A 25,507-nucleotide genomic window follows, 5' to 3' on the forward strand; every position below is an offset into this window, starting at 1 on the left:
CCAGGTCTCGGTCACGCCCACTGACCTCCTTTCTTCGTTCCCTCCTGTCCTCCCTCCCTCCTTCCCTGCCCGCGGGGTGCAATCTTCCTTCTCGGAGATGGAACCCGAAGCTACGAGAAAAACCCTTTCCACCAAAAGGAGCTGTGATATCCTTTTGATGGCTATAATTTATTCCAAATCGTCCCTGGACTGAAACGATCAATTAGCAGCCCGAAACGCACTGTGAAGTAAATTGTCACACTCTCGATTACAGGATGGTTATCATATATTTATAAGGTGTGTTTTCTGCAGTCAGAACCAACAAGGTGTTGAGCGATCAGTCATACGCGCACTTCTTCACAAAGAGAGGGAGAGAAGCCTCAGCCTTGTGTGGCAAGGGAAGCATCCTTACGACAGTTACCCTGTCTCCCCCCTCCCCGGGAGCCCATCCCCTCCCCCGGCCCACACCCCCTGAGGTTTCACCGGGGGAGAGGGGAGGAGGGGAAGTGAGGGATGCACCCCCCTAGAACGGAGGACCCCGAGGAAAGGTCTCCTATGGTGTACACAGAGAGAGGCACAAGGATTCCTCCTCTTCTCTGATGTTGCTCCTGTCTTTCCTTCTAAACTTCTAGCAGTGGGGGGGGGGGTGTTCTCACTCACTTCCTCTTCTTTCTCAAGGCTCACGGTGCTGCTCTCTCCTAGGTAATGATGTCCTGTAAGAGATGGTGTCTGGGTGATACAAAGTTGACCCAGGGAGGGAAGACTTGTATTGCCACCAGAACTCTTCTGTTTTTCATAAATAATAATGACACCGAGCTCTAAGGACGTTGTAACACATGTGGATTCAGTCTGGTGGGACTGGACCACGCTGTGGAAGCTTTGTTATTTCCCTCACTATTATTCCCAGTTCTGAGTTTTCCCTAACAAACTTACATCAGTTAGTCGGTCACCCGGGGACCAGCTATAGATCGTTTTTAGAAGCGCTCTAGTTTGCATCTAATTAATCATTTTTGCCTGAAAACATGGCACTCCAGAACCCAGCCTACTGATTATAAGAAAGGTTTGGTAGCTAAAACTCTGTCTCTGTGATAATAAATTGTGACTCAAGTGGTAGAGTGCTAGCCTTGAGCACAAACAGGCTCAGGGACAGTGCCTAAGCCCAGAGTTCAAGTCCCAGGACCAGCAAAAAGAAAAAAAGTTACACACCTAATAAGACTTCAAATCCAGTTTGACTGTGTCAAACTGTTTACACCACTGTCACAGGACCTAAGAAAACAACTTAGTCCTGGAATGATTTATTTTGGCTCCTAGTTTCAGTCCGTGGTCATCTAGAGAGAGAGAGAGACAGAGAGACAGAGAGACAGAGAGAGCAAGCCAAGGACAAACTATATCCTTCAGAAGTACATTCATAGTGACCTGCTTTCTCCAACCAGGCCCTATTTCCTACAGCTTGTTCAGCTCTGGGGTCTGTGGCTTCAATCCTCATGATCAGAGAAGTGCCTCCGATCATGGCTTCAGGACCAAGCCTTCAATAATGAGACTTTAGGGATTCATTTCCAAACCAGAGCAGTCTCTAATGCTCTGGTAATCATCATCATCATCATCATCATCATCATCATCATAGTAAAATATTATATAATTTTATTCTTCATCCAATAATATGTCCTGAGTCCTGGGATTACAGGAGTATAACATCATGCCTGGCAAAAATTTAGGATCTTAATTTGATCTTTTTGACTAAAAGGATTTTAGGAAAGCTGATAATAAAATGAAAATTGTGAATTGTGGGTAAAAAGTAAAAATGCAGCTATTTGCAATAGAAAACCACAGATATACCCCTGACCTGGCTGGATTACCTGTATTCTACCCTTGCTATATCCTATGATGTGTGTGTGTGTGTGTGTGTGTGTGTGTGTGTGTGTGTGTGTGTGTGTGTGTGTGTGTGTGTGCATGCATTCCAATACGGGGGATTCAACCCAGGACCCGGGTAATGTCCTTCAGCTTCTTTAGCTTTTTTTTTGCTCAAGGCTAGAGCTCTACCACTTAAGCCACAGCTCTACTTCTGGCTTTTTGCTGTTTAATTGAAGATAAAAAGTCCCAGACTTTGCTGCCTGAGCTAGCTTCGAACCATGATCCTCAGGGCTTAGCTTCCTAAGTAACTAGGATTACACGAGTAAACCATGGGCGCCTGGCTCTTGTGATTTATTTTTCAAAGTTATCACCTGCCATCCACCCAGAGAGAATTACCCAAGGTCTCTCATGGCTGTTAAGCTGAGGGGTAGGGAAAGGGGAGAAGGCAAGAGACTTTGGGGGAAAAGCCCAGCATTTTGGAGAGGAGCCTTAAGTGGGATCCCTTGTAGGCCAGCTCTGAGAACGAAATGCCTCTTCCTACTGGACTTTAAATTACCAACATCACTAAACTCTCCCCTAATAGGCTTGTAAAGCTCTGCTTGCTACCTTTTCCCTCCCTTCATGTAGAATTTGTAATCAAGAGCCCAATTTTGTCATTTGGAAATACTAATTATCTAATCACGGCCTGCTGCATAACTACTTGTCTGCCCAATTAGCTAGGACAATTATTAAAATTCAGAGACCTAATTATGTCTCAATTTAATGCTGGCAAACTTGCATACAGAGCAGTAATTAAAATCCTCTTTTTCCCTGTGCCTTTAGGGTAGGGATGATTAGGCCTTGTCAGGGGGTGTGCTGAAGCAAACCAGTGAAGCGTATTGCGCAACATGACCCGGCATTGTTAAGTATGTCAACATATTAACCTGAATCCCCTGCAGCCCTCCACAAAGTCACCCTGGGTGGAGGAATAAAGGAGCAAAAATATGAGGCATTTTATTTAAAAATACACACGCACACACACATAAATTCCTTTTAATTAATGCTGTGAGAGTTCTGATGAGTTCCACGCTTTTCTAAGTGCTGGAAGACACAGACCCAGACCATATAATTACTACTAAATTTGCTCTTGTTAAAACTACTTTCCCCTCCTCATTTTTTTAAATGATTTTTTATAAGAATATATTGGGAGGGGGACATAAAAACCTAGTTGGTAGCTTTCAGGAAAACAGTGAATACTAGCTTTGATGATTGAACACTGGTGAACAGTTGTCATTAAACCAAAGACTGGAGGTCCTGAGGATAGAAGTTGCGGGGGGGGGGTGCAGGGGGGAAGGCTATAGTTAATACTTGGAACATGAATAAATGAGGAACATTAAAAAATCATAATATTGAAACAAATTCAAAATATTTATCTTTATAGCTCTTTTACATGAGATATCTGATACCAAACCAGCACAAGGAAACCCACACATTGTAAAAAAACAACAATAACAATGACAGACAAACAAAAAACTCACCCAGCTTCAGAAGCCTCTCACAACCCAGACAATAGATTTCCTCTCTGCTAGCATCTAAACATCTTCTCCATGAGTTCAGGAGCATCACAAAAGTCACTAAGACTCTTGAGCTGTCCTCTAAATTCCCCTTCCACACGGTGCTCTTTAGCATGTGTCCAGCAAATGAAGTCAGTCCAGCCTCAAACCAAGTGATCCGCAGTAATACTTTTTTTTTTCCAGTTGCTTCCAAACATCTTGCTGCCCAATTCATTTTCAGAGAGCCAGACTCACAGGTGCGTGTGCATGCACGCACACACCCATGCACACACACTCACGCACAGTGCCTTACCTGGCTAGAGTTCACTCTCAACTTATCTCATTTTGAATGACACAACAATCTTATGCCCCAGTAGACAAGGCAGGCAGGGTCTCCCTCCATGTGCTGGGGCGAGGCCCATGCTGTCCCTCCCACTTCTGAGTTATGGGCAGAGCAAGCACCATTTTTCTCAGTTCGACTTGCAGCCCACTGCATCTGAGGCTGAGGGCTGTGGAGGAGCCACCAATTAGAGCTGCTTGGTTTGGTTAAGTATCTCCCACACACTCTGAGATCAAAGTGTGGATGAGATTACAAAATAAATGAGACACTTAGGGTACACTCTACGTACCAATGCCAGAGGACCCTCTGTTCTCCATCAGTACTTACTTGCCACAGGTTTAATTATATTTGCTCAGATGAGTGGCCTCTGGCTCATATTCTTCCTCTCTCAGTTTTTATATTCTGCAAGGAGGTATAGTTTCATCTGGACCAGGGGTAATAAAAGTAAAGTGGCTTCTTCCTAATTTTACTCTGGGTAAAATGGGATTTGTTTAGGGAAATTCTGGCAGGCTCATTGCTTCTAACAAAGGCAGGGACTATAGATGTACTGTTCCAGAGGTGGTTGTCTGGAGCTAGGACAGGCCCCTAGACATTTGTGTTAGGAAACCAGAGGTGGTTACTCCACCCACAGACCTCCTGGGGAGCATGCCCTGTGTCTTGAAAATGGCCTTGCTCCCAGTCTCTTTGGATGGCAGACTGAAGTGCAAATCTGTGTTCTGACTTGTTCCCGTGGCTGTCAGCATGTTTTCCTCTTGTCAGCAGCAATTGACTGGTCAGGCTCACCCCTGTACAGCAATTGTAACAGCTCATTGACAGGCTAGTGACCCAGCTGGACCTGATAATGGAAAACTATTGATTTTTGTGGGTTCCACGAATCTAAAATGAACGACCGATGTAATGTCATCAATGTCTCGGATTCTGGTAACCCAAGGGGAAAAAGTTTCAGGGATTGCTTGTATTTCCTAACAATACAAGCACTGAGTATATGTAAGAAGGAAGCCCATTTCTTCCCATTTCCTTAAATGACCCTGATTAGTCCATCAGCTCTTCAACCCAAGGCTTACCATTAAAAAGAAAGAAGAGAAGGAAGGAAGGAAGGAAGGAAGGAAGGAAGGAAGGAAGGAAGGAAGGAAGGAAGGAAGGAAGGAAGGAAGGAAGGAAGGAAGGAAGGAAGGAAGGAAGGAATCAAACCCAAGATCAAACCGAGCGTCTTGTCCATGCTTCATCCTTATTTGTTATAAAACAAGCAGACAGGAAAAGAAGTTTGGAGCAAATAAAATATATTGGCTAATAGTCCTGAATTATGAAATTATGAGATTGCTTCTGCTTGCCTCTGTTACTTTGTTTGTAGTAGAAAAGAAACTTTGAAAATAAGATGCCTGGGATGTGTGTGTGTGTGTGTGTGTGTGTGTGTGTGTGTGTGTGTGTGTGTGTGTGTGTGTGTGTGTGTGTGTGTGTATGTTTTGTTTAACCATTTTATTTCTTACTTGATCATTTCAAGACCCTGGACATCACTTGTGTATTTTTTCAAAACTAGGAGCCAAATTAGCAATGAGTTGGAGTTAATTTTGCCCAGTAGATAAATCCAGAAAATTCCATATTCGTTGCTGAGTTCTGGTGGATAGAATGCCCATTAATGGCCTCTGCCAAAGGGAACTTCCTTTGGGGGAAGGAAAAAAAAATGCTGAGGGAAAGTTATTGATCTTGTCCATGCGACTCAATCCATTTAGTTCACAACCCACTTGTGGTGAGAACATAATCATCTTAGAGTACTGATCAAATTCAGACATTCTGAGAACACAGTTTCAAGGGCCAGACAGATCAGAAGATCTGAGAGCGCAGAAATAACAGGGCTGCCTCCCTGTCCATTTGCTCCAAGAAGGTTAGAGAGAGAAGCCTCAGTGAGGAGCCAGAAAAGACACATCCCAAGAGCAAGGAGTCCACGTGTGGCTGGGTCCTGTTCCCAGTATGCTTGCGGTTTTCATGCCCTCCTGTAATGATAGCTTTATGGCCCCTGATGAGCTTCACCCTTTTGTGACACTTACACTCACATTTGCTGTTTGGATGCCTATTAATAAAGACATATGCAGTTGAGACCTGACAGCCATTGAGCTAGACCTAAAAGAAATCCACTGGCATGTGTACTTTAATAAATAGCAAGTGCTTTGTGCAGAGAGCACTGGATTTCTCTGATCATGTGATATCTTACGGCCAGTCAAGGAATCAACAAGTCAAATAAGAGTGAATAAGGTCTTCCAGGGCTTAGGGCTCTTCAGAGTTGGCCATAGGTCATAAACTTAATATCTAGTCACTGAACAAAGGGGCATGAAAGTATAAAAAAAAGATAAAGGCACTGGACATTGATGAAAGGGAGGGACTGGGAGAGAGTGGGGGAACAGAAGACACTTATGAAAGGAAATGTACTCATCATCTGACGCATAGAATTGTAATCCTCTATACGTCACCTCTATAATAACAATAAAGTAATTTTTTTACAAAGAGAGGGGAAATGTTTTCTAGTTTACAATAGATTTGTGAGCAACTAATTGAAAGCCATAGTTTCTGTGTACCTGAGTGCAAGCTCTTGCCAGTCCATGAAGTTTGGCCTGTCTGTGATAAACAGACAGAAACTAAGTTCATGTGATTTGTTTCTTAGTTTCACAGTTCTGAGGATCAATCCCAGAGACTCACATATGCTAGAAAAGTGCTCTACTACTGTGCTATCTCCCCAATCCCTGGTGTGATTTTATAAAGCAAAACTTGATCCATTTAAAAGTCCAAGTTAGAGGGGCTAGTCAGTTAGCTGAGATCTGAAGATCATGGTTCAAACCTAGCCTAGGCAGGAAAGTCCGTGAGACTCTTATCATCAAAAAACTGGAAGTAGAACTGTGGCTCAAGTGGTAGAGCACCAATCTTGAGCAAAAAAAAAAAAAAAAAAAGCTCAGGGACAGGGCCCAGGCCCTGAGTTCACACACACACACACACACACACACACACACACACACACACACACACACACACACACACACACACACGTCTAAGTTATATGTATTTGAGACATTACTTTTAGTTATAAATAATGATAAATGATACATACTTTTCATTAATACCTTTGCTTGTCAAGGCAAGATATACAGTGGGGGGCGGGGGAATCATAAAGCAATTCTGTGATAAAAAACACAGTAATGCTTGGGTTGGATCCCTCATCTCACTGGTGTCAAAGAAAGAGTCTATGGGCAAAGAGGGAGAAGCAAAACAAGATGCATTGTAGAAAAGGCCAAAAGAATGAATACACCGAACAGCGACTTACGAACTGCTTAAACTTAAATCCACTGCAACTCCTTGAGTGTCAAAAAATAAAGAGAGTTCCTGGCAGAGACATGGCGCTACTGTTAACCGGGCCTCGACAGGACACTAAGATCTAGTCATTCTTTTAGATTTTTCTTCTATGTTCTGTCTTTAAAACCAATGTTCAAACTGAAATCTGTGGTTTCAGTGCACAGTTGGAAGATGTGTTCTTAATCACTGTGTTTTACCTTCAAGATCATTTTTTTTTGACATGCTTCTTCCTCCCTCCTCTATTTAATGTCAGGGCTATTATTAACAGGACTTCTCTAGTAATGGGAGATAAAAGTAAAACCAGTTTTCTTTCTTTAGATTTAAATTTTGTTTGTAAAATGAAATTTTAACTCTGGAGTGTCTTACTCTCCTTTGTAACTTGTAGATTTGAATATATCACACATAATCCCTCTGTAACTAGTTATTAAAATAATTATTTCTCCTCCATCCCATCCTCTCTTCCTTCTTCTCTACCTTCCTTCCTTCCTCCCTCCCTCCCTCCCCTCCTTCCTTCCTTCCTTCCTCCCTTCCTTCCTCCCTCCCTCCCTCCCTCCATCCTTTCCTTCCTTCCTTCCTTCCTTCCTCCCTCCCTCCCTTCCTCCCTCCCTCCCTCCCTTCCTTCCTTCCTTTCTTCCTTCCTCCCTTCCTCCCTTCCTCCCTCCCTCCCTCCCTCCATCCCTTCTTTCTTTCCCTCCTTCCTTCCTTCCTTCCTTCCTTCCTTCCTTCCTCCCTCCCTTCCTCCCTCCATCTCTTTCTTTCTTCCTTCCTTCCTCCCTTCCTTCCCCCCTTCCCCCCTTCCCCCTTCCTTCCTTCCTTCCTTCCTTCCTTCCTTCCTTCCTTCCTTCCTTCCTTCCTTCCTTCCTTTCCTTCCTCCCTCTTCTTCTTCTTCTTCTTCTTCTTCTTCTTCTTCTTCTTCTTCTTCTTCTTCTTCTTCTTCTTCTTCTTCTTCTTCTTCTTCTTCTTCTTCTTCTTCTTCTTCTTCTTCTTCTTCTCTTTCTTCTTCCCCTCATCCTTTTTTCCTTCTTGTCCCATTTTTTAGAATGGGGCCGGAGGTGGAACTCGGCACCTTGCTCAGACCAGGGGAGCTCTGTCCAGTGAGCTTCTCCCCAGCTGTCACAGTGTTCTGTAATAGTCACTCTCCATCCAGCCTCTTCTCCTTTTAAAGTATCTCCTCTTGATCTTTCAGAATGCTAGAGGCTGAAGTAAAAGAGAGTTGTTCTCTGTTTGTCACCAAACAGGATCGGTTAATGTTGGATCCCGGGATTATCACCAATAACCCAGGTTTTTTCCATATTTCTCTTTAGCTATCTCAGGATGTGTAATTGTTCTTTACGTTCTCTTTCTTCAAGGTGGTAATGCAATTGGTCACACATTATAAATGAAGATACTACTATCCAGAAATAGAAAGGGGACAGTCTTCTGTTGAGTGTCCTTTTTTTTTTTTTTTTTTTTTTTGTCGGTCATGGGGCTTGAACTCTGGGCCTGGGCGCTGTCCCTCAGCTCTTCAGCTCAAGGCAAGTGCTCTACCACTTGAGCTACAGTGCCACTTCCTGAGTGTCCTTTTTTAAGACCCAAGGAGGGCTGGGAAGGAGGCTCAGTGGTAGAGCGCTTGCCTTGCATGCCTGAGGCCCTGGGTTCGATTCTTCAGCACCACATAAGCAAAAAGAAAAAAGCTGGAAGTGGCGCTGTGGCTCAAGTGGTAGAGCACTAGCCTTGAGCTGAGAGCTGAGGTTCAGCGCCCAGGGCCAGAGTTCAGGCCCCATGACCAGACTTTGCTTCTAGCTCTATCCAGAGTTGTGTCACAGGCCTATTTCTAAACCAAGTGCTGGCAAGAAGGACAGATTAGCTGTGACTGACTTATTAAGTTAATCCATCTCCCTCCTCTGGTAATGGAAATGGTCATGGCTCTCTCTGAAGTATGCCATACCTGAAAATAAATTACCTAGAAAAAAATTAAGTTTTTGTCTACAAGGAAGGAAAAGCAACACGTGAACTTTGAGTAACTGTGTTGGTGGCATCTGCACTTAGAAGCCAGCCATCATGTAAGAAATTCAAGTATGTGGAGGACACCACATGATGAGATTCAAAGCTCATTAACAAAATATTAACAAATTATATAAAGTAACAATGGATCAGATAAACTACATATAGTATAATCAAACATAGGTTAGCCTAGGAATTCAAACTTGGTCATTTGGAAATCAATGTAATTTGCAATCCTGACAAAATAAAGAAGAAAAATTATTGAAAAATCTTAACAGAAGCAGAAAAAGCATCAGAAAAACTTGAGCACCAAATAATAAAAAAGTGTTTGGAAAACTATACCTATATGTTTCAATTTTTAAAAAAATACAGCAAGGAGGGTGCTGATAGCTCACACCTGTAATCCTCAATACCCAGGAGGCTGAGATTTGAAGATTAAGGTTCAAAGCCAACCCAGAGCAGGAAAGTCTGTGATACTCTGGCAAAAAAGAAAAGCAAAAGAAAAAAACTAACAGCAAAATATCATATATAGAGTAATAGGATGAGTGCTTTCTTCCTAACTTTGCAAATAAGACAACAATACCTACTCTTTCAATGCTATGCTGGGGTTTTTAACCAGGTAATAAAACAAAACAGTAAAACAAGGCAAAACAATTTGAAAGAGAGAAGTGTTAATATCTTTATCTTTATTTATTAGTTTGCTTAACAGTTTAAAAAGTGGAAAGATACAAAGTCAAAAAAAGTACTTTATATACTAGTAGCAACCATTAGAAAATGAAATACTAAAAAAGATTCCATTTATAATGCCATCAACTAATGTAAGCTGCTTACTTTACTTTGGCTCTTGCTTGAAGTGTGCTTGGGGACCACTGGAGGATTTTGAGCAGATACATGATATTGCTTGTATTTTATCAGACTCATCAGAACACAGCTGGGAACAGGCTGACAGAAGGCAAGAAGAACTAACTGTCAGAAACTTATGGCAATTATCCAGGTAATACATGAATAATGGTGACTTTGACCAGGAGAGTAAGAATAGAGATAAGAAGGAATAATTGGATCTTGGTAGGATTATAAAATAGTGTAGCCATTTGCAAAAAAAAAAAATCAAAGCCACTTAGGTGTTGTATATATTCATAACTGTTATATGTTATTGATACCTTAATCTTTCAACCTTCTAGCAGGAAATTTCATCTTCAGGTTTATTGTGTTTGATGTGAGTATATCCAATTCCATTCTATTTTAGTGGCTGCTAGCATATAATTTCCCATCATTTACTGTCAAGGTATTTGAGTATTTGATTTTAAAAGTGAGTTTCCTGTAGAGAGCATATAGTTGGGTCTTATCTGTGCATTGAGTCTTAAAAATCTTCAACATTTCACATAGGAAAGATCTGATAACAACACAATGATCTCTGTATTGTTTATCAGGGAATTCTTTGGTTTCTCCTTCATTTTTGATAGGTTGTTTTACTATATATAGAATTTTTTGGTACCAATCCTGGGCCTGAAACTTAGGGCTGAGGCTCTGTCTCTGAGGATTTTTTGTTGTTGTTTCGTTTTATTTATCAAGGCTAGCACTCTGCCATTTAGTAACACCTCCATCTCTGGCTTTTGGGTAGTTAATTGGAGGTAAGAGTCTCATGGACTTTCCTGTCCTGCCTGGGCTGACATTGAACCACCATCCTCAAATCTCAGCCTCTGGAGTCGCTAGGTTTACAGGCATAAGCCACCAGCTCCTGTCTCTCTCTTTAGCTTTTTCACTGCTTGCCACATTGTTATCTATCATTTTGGCCAACTCAATCAAAACATTTGCATATGAGTGTTTCAGCAAAGACTGCTTTTGTGCAGCTTTAACACTGCATGGGTGCTGAGGCAAGTTAATGAAGAGCATTTCAGCCAGACTTCCTGGAAGCCACCAGACTTTTTGCAGTGCTAGAGCTCAGGCCTTGTGCATACTAGACAAGTGTCTTACCACTGAGCTATGTCTCTAGCCCTTTCTTTTTAAAAACCAACCTGTTTTTATTAGTGTTTATTAACTGTATAAAATAATAAGGTCTCATAATGTTTTCATACATGCATAAAATGTACTGTGGTCATATTCAGTCTCTCATCATTCTCTCGTCTCCCTTTCTCTTCCCGCTGCCCCTCTGCTACCATACTTGTTTGTGAATAAAGTCCATGATTCTCCTTCAGGAAATGATTCGGCTACTGTTTTTTTAATACTGAGTTATTTCTAATACTGCTGAGTAGTAGGGGCAGGACCAGGACACATTAAAATGCCACTGAGCTCACAGTTGGCTGCAAACCTTTGATTCATTTTTACTGTACTAAAAAAAAAAGTTGACCCCGAGACTTTTGAACCAGTTTTGGCATTTTTTTTTATGGAGAACATCAGAGCTTCTCACTCTGACATCATCCTTTAATGAGTCACTTTAAATGAATAGATGCAGCAGCAATAATGGTGAATGTCTCCCAAGTCAAGGTCAGAAGAGGTGATGCAATTTTCACCTTGGTCTCTTTGGAGACACTTACCCTGGAATAAGTGATAAATGGTGACAGCCACCATTTTGGAAGAATGCCCCATACAGAGGGGCTGTGTGACAGTGTTAGAGGTAACAGCCTGGCTAAAGTCCAGCTGCAAGCCCGTATTGACTAGAGCACCTGTATCTTTGGGGCTCCAGCCACTTTGCACTGAGCCACCCCCGCTATGTGGGGCAGGGCTGAATGCTGGCTCACTGCGCTGTCTTGAATTGCAGTTTCTTGGCTAAAATTAATGTTATTGTTTTGCACTCTTATGTTTTAGAGTTTATTTTTTTTTCACACAACAGTTAGTAGGCAGATTCCTGAAAGAGGTGTGTTGTAGTGCCTACAAACTTGTTCTAGGTAGTAGCTTTGGGTGGAAACTAGAAGGACCTCCAGGGAACTGTTAATAAAAGGGAAATGTTCTCCAAATTGCTTCTAGTGGGAACTTAGTCACCCTCAATGAGACTGTTGAGAACAGATTAAAGTGAAAAAGATGTGACTGGAAATTGAAGAGAAGGGGACCTTTGCGGCACAGAAGTCATTGATCAGCTTCACTCCTGCTTTTGCAGACATGCAGGCAAAAAATAGACTGTCATTGTTCTTTTTTTGTTTTTGTTGGTCGTGGGCCTTGAACTCTGGACCTGTGCGCTGTCCCTGAGCTTTTCAGCTCAAGGTTAGCACTCTACCACTTGAGCCACAGCGCCACTTCTGGGTTTTTTTTTTTTTTTTTGTGGTTTATTGAAGATAAGAATCTCATGGACTTTCCTGCCTGGGCTGGCTTTGAACTGCGATCCTTAGATCTCTGCCTCCTGGGTAGCTAGGATTACAGGGGTGAGCCACTGGCGTCCAATGACTGTCATTTTGTGTGTGTGTGGGGGGGGGTGTCTAGTCATGGGGCCTGAACTCTGGGCCTGGGCACTGTCCCTCAGCTCTTCAGCTCAAGGCTAGCACTCTACCACTTGAGCCATTTCCGGCTTTTTTCTTTTTGTTTATGTGGTGCTGAGGAATTGAACCCAGGGCCTCATGCATGCATGCAAGGCAAGCACTCTACCACTGAGCCACCTCCTAGTCTGACTGGCATTGTTTTTAAGCCACTACATTTTAGGTTGGTTTATAACACATTAAATAATTGAAATAAAATGGTAGTTTTAATTTGCATTTCCCTGATGACTAGTCATATTTAGTATCTTTTCACATGCCAACAGGCTATTTATATATTTTCTCCTTTAAAGTATCTGTTGAAATTTGTGCCCATTTTTTTAATTAGGCAATTTATTTTGTAATTAGTTGTAAGAGTTTTATTTCTGTTTTGGATGTGAGATTTTTTTTTTTTTTAAGATATGTGTATTGTGGCTGTCTCAGTCTGAACTCAGCTTGGCATTTCTCTTCTTTTGCTTCTTCTTCTTCTTCTTCTTCTTCTTTTCTTTTTTTGCATAGGACTTGAATTCAGAGGCTCATGCTTGCTAGGCAGGCATGGTTCAGCAGAACCATGCTTCTAGTCAGTTATTTTAAAGAGAGTTTCACTCCCCACCCCACCCCCACCCCCACTGCAGGCGTGGACCACAAACTGCCTATTTTGAGCTTCCCATTGTTGAGGAAAAGAGAGGCATGCGCCACCACACCTACTTTCTTCTATTGAGATAGAGTCTCATGGCTTTTATGCCCAGCTAGTCTGGAACTGTGGGAAATGTAGATACACACTGAGAGGGGTCCTCACGAACTTCTCTGCTCAAACTATAGCCCTTCCAAAGCTCAGCCACCTAAGCAGCTCCTCTTAATGTTGACTTTAGAAAGGCTGAAGTTTTAAATGACTTGAAAAGCAAGATTTATCCCCCTTTTTGAGTCATTTTAATGTCCCCTGAATTTTCTAAATATTGTGTTGAATCCTCTCAGGAATGTTCTACAGCAGAGGGTCATTGTTGCCATTTTGCAGATGAGGAAACTGAAAGTCAGAGAGGTTCATTTGAAGGGAAGATTTTTGTTTTCGTTTTAGTTTTTTTAAATGAACTTAATACAACAAGGAACAGTGTCAGGTATCAATACCAACTGGCAGGATGCCAAACACAGATCTTTGCTTTTTACTGCAATGCACTTCAGCAAAACCTATATTAGAAACCGAACTCCAGTTTAGTGTGCCTCTGGAGAACTCACCAAACCTGTAGCAACAGGCCTCAGCTTCTTATTCAGTAAAAGCAGGAAAATAACACCTACATTACAGAAGCACCATGAAGTCAGCTGTGTATGAAAAGATATTGCAAACCAACTATCATCTTTTTTTGGGGGGGTCCGGTCTTCGGGCCAGAACTCTGGGCCTGGGTGCTGTCCCTCAGCTCTTCAGCTTAAGGCTAGTGCTCTACCACTTGAGCCACAGTGCCACTTCCGGCTTTTTTCTTTTTGCTTATGTGGTGCTGAGGAATCGAACCCAGGGCCTCATGCATGCAAGAAGGCAAGTGCTCTACCACTGAGCCACCTTCCCAGCCCCCAACTATCATCTTATACTTATCTACCAAAACTATGCTAATTAATGGGTTTGTTTCCTTTTACTTTTTCATCATTTGGGGGAAAATTTGATAACATACCTTTGGTTTTTTAACCCCACAAAAATACTATGAAGATACTATTTTTTTGCCTCTTCTTCTACGCTCTGGGATTATTCATAATTTCTAATTATTTCAGTACTGGTATCAAATTCAGGGCCTGGCACATGTTCAATACATTTTAACGTTGAGCCACATTCTCAGCCCCTATTCATACATTTAATATAAAAAATACACGGCACAAGTGGCTCATGCCTGTAAGCCTAGCTACTTAGAAAATTGAAACCTGAGGAGTGTGCTTCAAAACCAGCTCAGGCAGGAAAGTCTGTGAGATTGTTTTCCACGTAAGCACCAAAAAAGCTGGAAGTGGAGCTGTGGCTCAAGTGGTAGAGCTCTAACCTTGACCAAAAATGCTCAGAGACAGCACCCAGGCCCTGAGTTCCAGCCAGTTTCTAGGATTGGTACCAAAAGAAATCCCAAGCCTGCTTTTCTTGTGTTGAAAATTGAAAGCTATTCTTATTACTTTCTATGGCCTTTAAAAATCTGCTAGCAGAGGCAGAGATGTGGGCATCAAGTGGTAGAATGCCAGCCATAGTCAAGTCAAGGCTGCGTGAGCTCAAGGCCTGAGTTTAAGCCCTGGTGCAAGCACATGCGTTTGCCAACTCCTGTTGGCAAACATGTTTTGATGGAGAAACCACAGATAGCTTGCTCAGACAGGGAACACTTGTACCCAGCCCTGGGGCAGGGTAAGGAGTTGGGCACAGACAGGTCCAACATTTACTTATTTATAGCCAGATGTTGACTGTGCAGCTGTGGGGTGGTAGATCCCCATGAGAGTCAAGGTTGCATTGTGGGTAGGAAACTCCACACCCAAGGTTCTTCTGCTTCACCATAGAAAGACTGACAGCATGAGACCCTTTCTGATGTGTTCTATGGTTACAGATCCTTCACCACCGGCAACACTGCTAAATTATCTTTTAGCAGAAAAGATCTGCTTAACTTAAACTCAAGTTCTTTCTGATCTTGTTTCGTCATGTGTTTGGATATATGGAAGATACTTTGGATTAGAAATCATACGTGTTTGAGATTGATGAGTTGGCTATCTTGGTTTTTTAATAGATCATTTATTTTTGTTTTCCACCATTCTGTTACCACTAAGAGGGGAGTGTGCTTTTATGTTTTACTTTGTGTTCAATAGTTGCATATTTCATGATTTATTTTTTGCAGGTCAAAATGGTGAATGGTAAAGATCTCCTATGATTCCACCTAATTACAGGTGAATGATGTTCTTTCCTTAAATGGGATTTGATGGAAATACCCGACTTGCTTCTGTATTGCTACTTGCTTGATGATGCTTTTCCCTGATCCTACCCAAGTTAATATTTTTTACGAATACTGCTTCCTTTCCCTTTTTCTGCCTTACTCCATGGTAGCTTAATGATTATTACAATCGCTCCTGCAAATAGTTTAGATATTGGTAGCTTCGGAAATGTCACTAGACCACAGCCCTTCCCAAGCCCTTTTAAGGGCACCATCCACCAACTGATGACAGAGCTATTTAAAAAAGACATCTCTGTAAACTAAGGCAAGAAACATCTTACCATCCAGAGAATATCAATGTTCTTTCAAGCCATACATAGTGCCACCTGGTGGCACTCCACATAAATCCTGCCTTTCCCTAGGGCTTCCCTTTATAAAAATTGGGGCATATGAGAAACAGCTCCTCATTGGGTTTGGCCAGAGTTTGGAAATCATACTCTTATCCTCAAAGTGGCCCAGGCCTGACATTTTTTTTTTTTAAACTTTCAGTTTTTAAGGACATCCTCAATACCTTTAGGATGTGATGTGATCTGCCTCTGGCTAGAACTCTCCTTCCTAACAATAGCCCCTAAGGCTCCACAAGAGACAGGTGACAGAGGAACACTTGTCAAGAGACATTGTAAAGATACCCCTGGGCACCGCAGAGAGCTAATCTTCACTGTAGGCCAAACTTGAAATGTGTTGGAAACAATGTCATTTGAAGCAGGAAGATCTCCCATTGGTGAAGCAATGTGATTCCCTCAGTGACACCTTTCATCCACCTACAGTTTCCAACTCTGGGCAAATCCAAGTACCTTCACTGCTTTTCAGCACCTATAGTGTAAATGGAGCTGGAATCTGACTGTAAGATCTATACATCTTTCTGTAGAAAGTCTTCCTGTAGGCTTTCACATTGTTCAGGATTCCGTTTCTTTTCTTTTCACACCAGAGGGTAAGTGTGACACTAAGGCAGAGGACCTGGAAGCCCGATGGTTCTAGATTGTGACCTTACAATTTCGACTGATGTATTCTTTCCTTTCTTCTTCTACACAGTCATCTTGCTGGTGGTTCATGTCAACCAAGTCAGAACCAGACAAAGAATGTAACTCGTTACAGAATAACAAGGGGGATAGCAGCAGTGACTCACAGGAAGAAGACGGAGTCACATTTTCATTAACTTCCTGGGTGAAATTTAATACTGTCTTGCACATGGTATTAAACAGACTTAAGGGATGATGCTCTCTTCAACTGTGATGGAGATGATTGGCATTAGCTAAAGAACAAATGAATCGGGGCTGGGAAGGTGGCTCAGTGGTAGAGCGCTTGCCTTACATGCATGAGGCCCTGGGTTCGATTCCTCAGCACCACATAAGCAAAAAGAAAAAAGCTGGAAGTGGCGCTGTGGCTCAAGAGGTAGAGCGCTAGCCTTGAGCTGAAGAACTGAGGGACAGTGCTCAGGCCCAGAGTTCAGGCCCCACGACTGGATGCAAAAAAAAAAAAAAAAACAAATGAATCAACCAAACCTATCATCAAAATTTTATTAGGATCCTCAGTATTGAATTTATTTGGGCTTAAATTCACTGCTAGTGGCAAAATCAGATTTTTTTTTTTTGCCAGATCTGGGGCTTGAACTCAAGACCCTAGATTCCCTTTGCTCAAGGCTAGCACTCTATCACTTGAGCCACAGTACCACTTCCAGCTTTTTGTTTATGTGGTACTGAGGAATCGAACCCTGGGCTTCATGCATGGTAAGCAAGCACTCTACTGCTAAGTCACATTCCCAGCCCAAGAATTTCATTTCTAAATGTTTTTCTAACTCCTGCTCAGCTTACATCAAATAATAATTAACCTTATTCAACAGATTCTTCTCACAAACTACTTATTAAATCCAAATAGAGTAATCATTGAATATGAGCCTGGACAATGACATTGCTATGGATGTTAATCACCTTTTGTAGCAGAAATGAAAATTAATCTCGTTGTGAACCAGATGGCAGGTGACTTTGCTCTCCTTTACTCTGTAAAATAACCATTATTTCTGAGAACTGTTGTAAAGACCAATGAACAGCATAGACATCAAAGGCACTACACTGTAAGCACAAGCCATTCCATGACTGGAAAGATTATATTCTTCAGAATGAATCCATTCTTTTTTTTCTCCTAAAGCTCAGGGGAAGTTTGGGAAACTTTTGTCTTAAAAACAGCAGAAATTCCTAAGTAAATGGGGGAAGCAATAAGAAATTCCAGTTCTTAGACGAGATAATTTGTAGAGAGGAACCCAGGACATTTGGATGCTTTGATCTTAGGAAGGTTAGTGTACTCTCTTTTACAACAAAGATGTAGATAGATACACCATCTCAGGAGTCACCAAGATATGTTCAGAGAATGAAGAAATAAATTATAAACAAAATGTTGTGACAGTTTATTTTTCAAAGTTGACATCCCTAAATGTTTCCAGTCACTTCTACTGAATGGCAGGGTGGTTCTCCGTGCTATGAGTCTTTTAAACACAAAAATATCAAAATCCAAAATACTGCATGCTCTCTAGCTTTCTGTTTGGTCCTGTAGACAAGGTGTTACAATGTTTTCCAGGCTGTTTTCAAAAGTTCAGGCACCAGAGATTTGCCCACCTTTCAAGTAGCTTGTGTTCAGCTGACTGCTTCCTGGAAATCAGTTGTTGATTGTACAGTAAAATCATTTCTGCCATCAAACACATTAGGACCTGGGGGACACTACTACAAAGGGCAACCTGGAGGAACTGTTTTGTTAATAAAGACTTGAGGATGCAGAAACGATAGCTTCATAGAGGAAGCAGGCAGCCTTATATTTTACCACCAGGCAGAAGGGAGTTCTACTTGGTCTCAACAAGGGTTCACTTATTGTATGAGTGATACTTCTCAACTGTTTTACTATGTATACAGGTAACAAAGGACCCCTGGTGTGTTGGAGCAAGAGGGGACAGAGGGGAACAGTACGCCACTGGAGTTGAACTGCTACAAATTTTAGGTATCTGTAACCAACCCTCTACTGCACTGAATCTTCTTGAAAGCTCTTCTTATTGATGCTGAATTAGTGATTCTCAAGGTCCAAGAGGATAATTTTTGTTTTCTTTTTGTTTATGGAGAGGCTTGAACTCAGGGCCTAAACACTGTCCCTAAACTTTTTTTCAAGGCTAATGCTCTACCACTTTGAGCCATAGCTCTGCTTCATTTTCTGGGGTTTAATTGGAGAGTGTCTCATGTACTTTCCTGCCCAGGCTGGCTGTGATCCACGATCCTCAGATCTGTCTCCTGAGTAGCTAGGATGACAGGTGTGAGCCATCAGCCCCTACCTGGCTGAGGATACTTTTCTTAATAGGTTGTTTGAATGAAACTCTAAAGTTCTAATCTAAAACACCACTACCATCTCTCAGAATCTATACAGCAGAAAAAGTTCTATCTTGGGCGCACCCACCTTCAGATCATCAGGACTCAAGCCCTCAACTGGTCTAACGCCTAGGGTCTTAGCCTCTAAACCAGCTTGAATCTTCTGACGGTCTATGGGTATTGTATGAAAAAACATCGACAGTTGATAAACAAAGCTTTCTATTGATGCCAAATGTTTATCTAAAACCTCTCCAGGAGGTGGCTGTTCCAAAAGCTGAACACACAGAGATGCCAATGTGTCAGTTAATTCAGAATTGTGTCAGCTTGAAAAACCAAAAATGAAGACTCCTTTGCTATCCCCGAACAGTTTCCCGTGAAGTTAATTAGCTCAATGCTGGTACCAGAAGGATATATATGTTCTCCCCTAATTTCTGTGGTTTGGTTTTCTAATGACTATCCATATCAGCATTTCGAAGTCCTGAGTAACTTACCATCTCTTCCTCTAGGTTTTCCCAGGTCAAAGTGAAAACTCATGTTTTGAGGGACGGAGGTGAGTTTCTGCAACTTTTACAGAGCAAGATTCAGTCACCTGCTTCACTTGCCAGTGTTGCTCTCCATCTTTCAACCCAGTCTCTCATATTGAAGCTTAAGGCCATTTTTTAATGGTTTGGTAGTTAGTAAAGAAGAAACTGCTCTTATCTTCCACATAATGGCCCTTACCATATATCTGAGTGGGGCTTACATTCATGGTGGCAGCTTAGGGACAATTATTAGACTAGATGATGTGTTATCCTTTAATAATTGTTTATTATCTGGTCTTAATGCTTTTTTCTTCCTTTCTTTCCTTTTTTGTTGGTCATGGGGCCTGAACTGTGGGCCCAGCCGCTGTCCCTCAGCTCTTCAGCTTGAGCCACAGCACCACTTCCGGCTTTTTCTACTTATGTGGTGCTGAGGAATCAAACCCAGAGTCTATGCATATGAGGCAAGCACTCTACCACTGAGCCAACTTCCCAGTGCAGCCTAATGCTCTTTCAAATGAGTTTATGAGTGCGCGCCCCCCCACCCCCACCCCACCAGCCCAACATCACACACTCACCAATTTCACTAGTTTTCCAGGCAAGGAGTCCAAGTGACTAGACATTTGACACTATTAGCATTAGCATGCTTTCTGCCGTCTTCATTATCATTGGCTCCTCAGTAATTGAGGTCAATTCTTGAAGTATGGACTTGAGGCATGCTCCAATGCCTGAAGCCCTTTCTAGCTTAGTACGTTCCCCAGCATTCTAGACTGTTATACCTTATTAGCTGCATGTGTATTTTTACTTTTCATGAAAATGTATTCATATTTACTGTTTGATCATGTCATTTTGAAATTTTTGACTCACTTGTAACTATTTTCAGCCTTGAGAAAGCTGTGTCATAAGAAGTCTGTGTTCTTACTTCTTTTTATTAATGCTAGTTCAATTCTTATTCCAATGGGGGAGTCATGGCTTTCTATAAACATATGAAGAAACCATATGGTTTCCCTGATTTTTCACATCATATTCTTCCTTCAGTAGTCATGTGATCTTGTCAGGAAGAGCACCACAGAGCAGCAAGGTCTTTTTTGGGGGGTGTGGGAGGTTGGTCATGGGGCTTGAACTCGGCCTGCGCACTGTCCCTGAGCTCTTTTGCTCAAGGCTAGCGCTCTACCACTTTGAACCACAGTGTCACTTGTGTTTTTTCCTGGTGATTAATTGGAGGTTAAGAGTCTCACAAACTTTCCTGCCAGGACTGGCTTTTAACTGAAATTCTCCGATCTCAGCCTCCTTAGTAGCTAGGATTATGGGTGTGAGCTACCAGTGCCTGGCTTGCAACTGCTTTTATTTTATTTATTTATTTATTTTATTTTTTTGGGTCCGGTTGTGGGGCCTGAACTCTAGGCCAGGGTGCTGTCCCTCAGCTCTTCAGCTCAAGGCTAGCGCTCTACCACTTGAGCCACAGCGCCACTTCCAGCTTTTTTCTTTTTGCTTATGTGGTGCTGAGGAATCGAACCCAGGGCCTCATGCATGCAAGGCAAGCGCTCTACCACTGAGCCACCTTCCCAGCCCCTGCAACTGCTTTTAAAGTAACAAAACACATAATAGTTTCCTTACCTCCCAAAAGCCAGCAAACTACTTATCTGAGGTGTAATAGAAGTGCTATAAGGAAAAATACTTTCCACTTAGGTAAATCATACTGTTCTTCCTGGAATTATTCTTCTACTTCTAGAATTATAAACAATACTGAAGTAACCCCAGAAGCTTCTATCTCAGGGAGTGGAGAAACTGGATGATCTTTCTGCTGGAACATGCCTCAAGTCAGATTAAGGTATTAAATTAAAGTGAAAACCTTAAAAAACCCTTCAAGTAGTATTCACTTGGCACACTTCCAGGAAGTTGTGAGAGAACAGAGAAACAAAATTTTTTGGAGTTCCCTGTTCAAAAAACTCCTGTTGACAAGGTACAATTACCTTGTCAGTAGTTTAGCTCACTTAACTGAGAATATTACTACTGCTATATTTTACCACATGAAGGATGAAACTATACCTAACTGGGTCTTCAATTCACAGGATATTCTTAAGCTGTGGCTTTGACATAGGAAATAAGATCAATAAATGGTTGGTTATAGGCCTACCTAGAAGACGGTTTTAATAATGTTCACCAGCCAAGTTTAAACAATATAAACTAGGGGTGCTAGTCAGGCTTGTGTTCACATTTAAGCTAATTTGGTGCATCCCTCTGGTGTCACTTGGTGAGATGAGCTCCCTCAATCAGGGGCCAGATGGCAGATGCACAAGTCTTTTGCTAGAATACATCTCTATAGAGGGTGACGTTGCATTGTACTTGGTGACCAGGCTGACACTGAATGCAACGCAGTCACGGTATTTAAATCACATTAAGACTCTCTTTTATTTATGGCTCTCCTTGTGATTTTATCCAGCTTTATGTCTAATTGCTAGAGCCTCCGTGTGGTGATAGTGTATGTGACCAGCTCTGCTTTTTATCTCTGCCAGAATGACCTCTGAGTTCCCAGAAGTTATATCCTGAAAGTCAGTTACATAAACAAATTATAATGAAGCATAATCTTAAAAGGATCTTACTTTTATATGCCATTGTTAGTAACTTTTGATGCTATTAGGCCAATTTTTTTAGTGTTAGTGTGGGCACGTTTTTTTACTACAGTGAGCAAATGAGAAAAATTTCTCTGACAATTATTTTTTGGTTGGTCATGGGGCTTGAACTCTGGGCGTGGGCACTGTCCCTGAGCTCTTCAGCGCAAGGCTCGCACTCTACTACTTGAGCCACAGCCCCACTTCCAAGTGTGGGCACTTTTAATAACCTAGTTCAGAGGTGATAGGACAGGAGGACATGTGGGTTCCACTGTTAAGAAAACTAACACCAGAACAAATTCCAGACTTTTGTTGGGTAAAAGCAGGGAACAACCCAGACCTAGAAATCAAGTTATGATAACCTGGTTAGTATTTTCTTCACCGCTTTCTATTTTTTTTCCAGAAACAACCAAAGATTTCAAACTTGCGTTCATCCTTGTCACTCTGAGAATCCTCACCAGATGACCACAGTGAGAAACACATTTGTTTGCTTTTGCATTTATTCATCAAAACACAAAATAATAATGAGCAACACTGGTATGGTGACTGACTTCATAACTGTTGCTCCAGGAAAAGGGGAGGACAATTACAGTGGCTCCTTGCAGTACATTAGAGGAAGTGGCATGTCTGTCTGTCTAAGACCACCAAATTTTTGGGAGAGGTCAGCTGTGGGGTTTGAACTAAGGGCCTGGGCACAGTCCCTGAGATTTTGTATTCAAGGATAGCACTCTACCACTATTAAGCCACAGCTCCACTTCCTCCTGATTTTGATTTACCATTTAAAGTGCCCTAAATGAGTAGACACAAAATGTCAACAATAAAGGAAATACACAATAGCAGCTGTTGAGAAAATGGATTTTTAAAATTATGCATGGGGGAATATTAGTTTCTTCTATAAGCTTCTTCTGTCATTCCAGTGAATGGCTTTACAACTTCATTGCATTGTCCTTCTAGGTGAGAAGAAACTTTATGAAGCTAAGAGATTGAATCATCCCCCAAATAGCTTAAATATATCATTTAAAGTATTAGTGAGGTCTAGAAATTCATTCACTCAATTTTTCTTTCTGTGCTGCTTCTGAACTCAGGGTCTGGGTGCTGTTCTTGAGCTTTGTTTGCTCAAGGCTAGCACTTTACTACTTGAGCCACAGCTCCACTTCTGGCTTTTTGGTGGTTGATTGGAAATAAGTCTCACAGACTTTCCTGCCTGAACCATGATCCTCAGATCTCAGCCTCCTGTGTGAGCAACCAGTGCCCAGCTCAATCTTTCATCTTTTGTGGGCAAACCTTTGGTTCTAAAATTTCATGGCAATACATTTCAAATTACCAGTTAAGTCATCTTAAGAAAAGATAAATGTAAAGGAAAGATATGATGTCATCTAAAACCACCCTCCCTCATTAGAAAAAAGGAAAAGAAAGAAAAAAGAAATGGTAGAAAACAAACAAATCACAGGATTAAAAAAAATTGCTCATTTTGAGCAGGGTGCTGGTAACTAAGTTCATGCCTATAATCCTAGCTACTTAAGAAGCTGGTATAAGGATAGAGGTTCAAAGCCAGTTGAGCAGAAAAGTCCATGGGACTGTTATTCCCCATTAGCCACCAAAAGGCTGGAATTGGAGCTGTGGCTCAAGTGTCAGAGTGCCACCCTTGAGTGACAATGCTAAGGGACAGCAGCTAGATCCTGAGGAGTTCAAGCCCCAACACAAAAGAAAAAAAAAAAGGTTCTGGATAAAGAGGTCTAATTAATCAAGATGTATTATGTTGATCAACATGACACTTCTAGAAAAACTACATCCTGTGAGCAAAGTAACCTAGCAAAAAATAAGAATTTAAATTAATGAAACACAAGCTTCAAGTGGACTATTTCCACCAATTGTAATAATAAGAAATGCTTCACTTATAGACATTATAATTTGCTTTAAGTCTTTTTTATTTAGAGATTTTTCTTTTTCTGGTAAGGAGATATACCATAGGAAAGCAATTTCACTGACAGTGAGGTATGTATATACTCTACCAAAATACTCCTTATTTTAACTGTTTTTTAACTTTATTTACATATGAAGGAAAGTATCAATGCATATCCTTGGTTCAACTCTATTATATTAGCCAAACTACATGAAATTAAATGAAATGGTGCTTGCATACAAAACTGTTATTTGTAAGGGAATCTAATTTCAGATTCAAGGAACTAACTTTTGGAACGAGCGTTCAGAAGTATAATCACAATCTATTATGACCAAGACACCCGCACCATATTTTCCATTCCTCACAGCACATTTATTTCAATAATTCCTTTATGGAGGTTCTTAGCATGAGCATAGTGTTACACAATTTTTGTACATATAATCACATCCAAAACAAGTTCTAAAATTTAAATTGTAAACATTCTCATCATATGTAGAAATATTTTGTGTATTAAGTTTTGCTAACTGATCAAATTTGGAAGATAATATAAATGAGAAAGCCTATTCTAAACTGTGTAGTGAGCATCATTATTAATTACATTTCTACAATGTTAAATAAAGTAAGAGACAAACCTGTCCTTATAAGCATGTCAAATTTTAGGGAAAATGTTAAAAAGAAACCAATCTGTTAACAAAAGGATGTCTTGCCATAAAGAACATTAGATTTTTTTTAATCTATTATGATACAAAAATGGAAAGGGTAAATAGCATCTTTGTTGACAAAGTAGGAGGTAGCATGGATGCACCACTTTATCGTCTGAGAAATGCAACTGGAGTAAAGAATATTTCCTTACCACAAATAATTTCCAGAACTATGTACAGATTTCTTTTAGAAATACTTGTTTAAACAAATCTCCCTCCACTTTTTAGTATAAAAAAAACCATTCCATGTGATTTTAAAAAAACACTTACACATCTAGATAGAATAGTACTCTGCCCCTATTTGAGTGAACAGTCTCAAACTATGATGTACATGATATTTAATGCCCTACATTGAGTGAATTTAGTTAGCAGTTCCTGGTATTATACAAAACACTAAATACATACAAACAAAATATAATATCTTGTTTTTCTATGCAAGTCTTGTGGGGAATCAACAGAGTTTTGAGTCTGGTAACACTGCAGAAAACACAATTTCCCAATAAGTCTGTCTATAAGGTTCCATGGGTAACAGTTTATAAATGGCTCTTAGATGTAAGATTTTTATTGAGCAAACCCAGTGAACCAACAAAACTTAATAAACTTTAAAAACACATCTTCCCCCTATATAAAATATATAGATTACTTACTGTGTTATATTCAGTTTGCTCTGATGTCACTGTAATTCACTTTTCCCCATTTTCCTGCTTTAGTATTTATAAATGGATAATTTAACGTGGCTTACAAAAAAAAGACAAAGAATTTCAAATATACATCCAATTCAAATTTGCTATTTGAAAGGTTTCCTGGTTCTATGAAGCTGCTTCTGCCATTAGTAGAGAAAATGAAGTTTCTGTAATGGAGGCTGGCTTCTTAAGTAGTGACGTTACTTCCACCATGCCAGCACCAGTCCGTGGAAGATTAGCGTTTACAATGTGTCGCTGTAAGTGCTTAATCCAGTCTTCCTGAACAGACAGTGGTCCTCGAAAGACCAAGCCACAAAACCTACAGGAGAAGTTGATAGTT

The 25,507-nt window shown here is 41.0% G+C and overlaps 1 protein-coding gene and 2 long non-coding RNA genes across 7 annotated transcripts in view; 2 read left to right on the forward strand and 1 right to left on the reverse strand.

Moving 5' to 3' along the window:
• The first annotated feature begins 58 nt into the window (after nucleotides 1-58).
• LOC138816972 (uncharacterized) lies at nucleotides 59-16,536 on the forward strand. Its single transcript, XR_011368744.1, has 4 exons — nucleotides 59-276; nucleotides 9,940-10,018; nucleotides 15,314-15,362; nucleotides 16,439-16,536. It is a non-coding gene; the product is annotated as an uncharacterized lncRNA (long non-coding RNA).
• A 676-nt stretch (nucleotides 16,537-17,212) lies between these two features.
• On the forward strand, nucleotides 17,213-22,697 carry LOC138816971 (uncharacterized). Its single transcript, XR_011368743.1, has 5 exons — nucleotides 17,213-17,382; nucleotides 18,307-18,391; nucleotides 19,257-19,300; nucleotides 21,001-21,099; nucleotides 22,284-22,697. It is a non-coding gene; the product is annotated as an uncharacterized lncRNA (long non-coding RNA).
• Nucleotides 22,698-23,794: 1,097 nt separating this feature from the next.
• Nucleotides 23,795-25,507, reverse strand: part of Znf644 (zinc finger protein 644) — a 76,746-nt gene continuing 75,033 nt past the window's right edge. For all 5 annotated transcript variants that reach the window (XM_070007626.1, XM_070007623.1, XM_070007625.1 and 2 more), the window contains one exon: nucleotides 23,795-25,486. In XM_070007626.1, the coding sequence (XP_069863727.1) occupies nucleotides 25,294-25,486 (193 nt within the window). In that variant the 3' untranslated portion in view covers nucleotides 23,795-25,293. The remainder of the gene's footprint in view (nucleotides 25,487-25,507) is intronic.

The sequence above is a fragment of the Dipodomys merriami genome, unplaced genomic scaffold, assembly GCF_024711535.1.
Source record: "Dipodomys merriami isolate MVZ:Mamm:240054 unplaced genomic scaffold, mDipMer1.0.p SCAF_7, whole genome shotgun sequence".
Classification (NCBI taxonomy): domain Eukaryota; kingdom Metazoa; phylum Chordata; class Mammalia; order Rodentia; family Heteromyidae; genus Dipodomys; species Dipodomys merriami.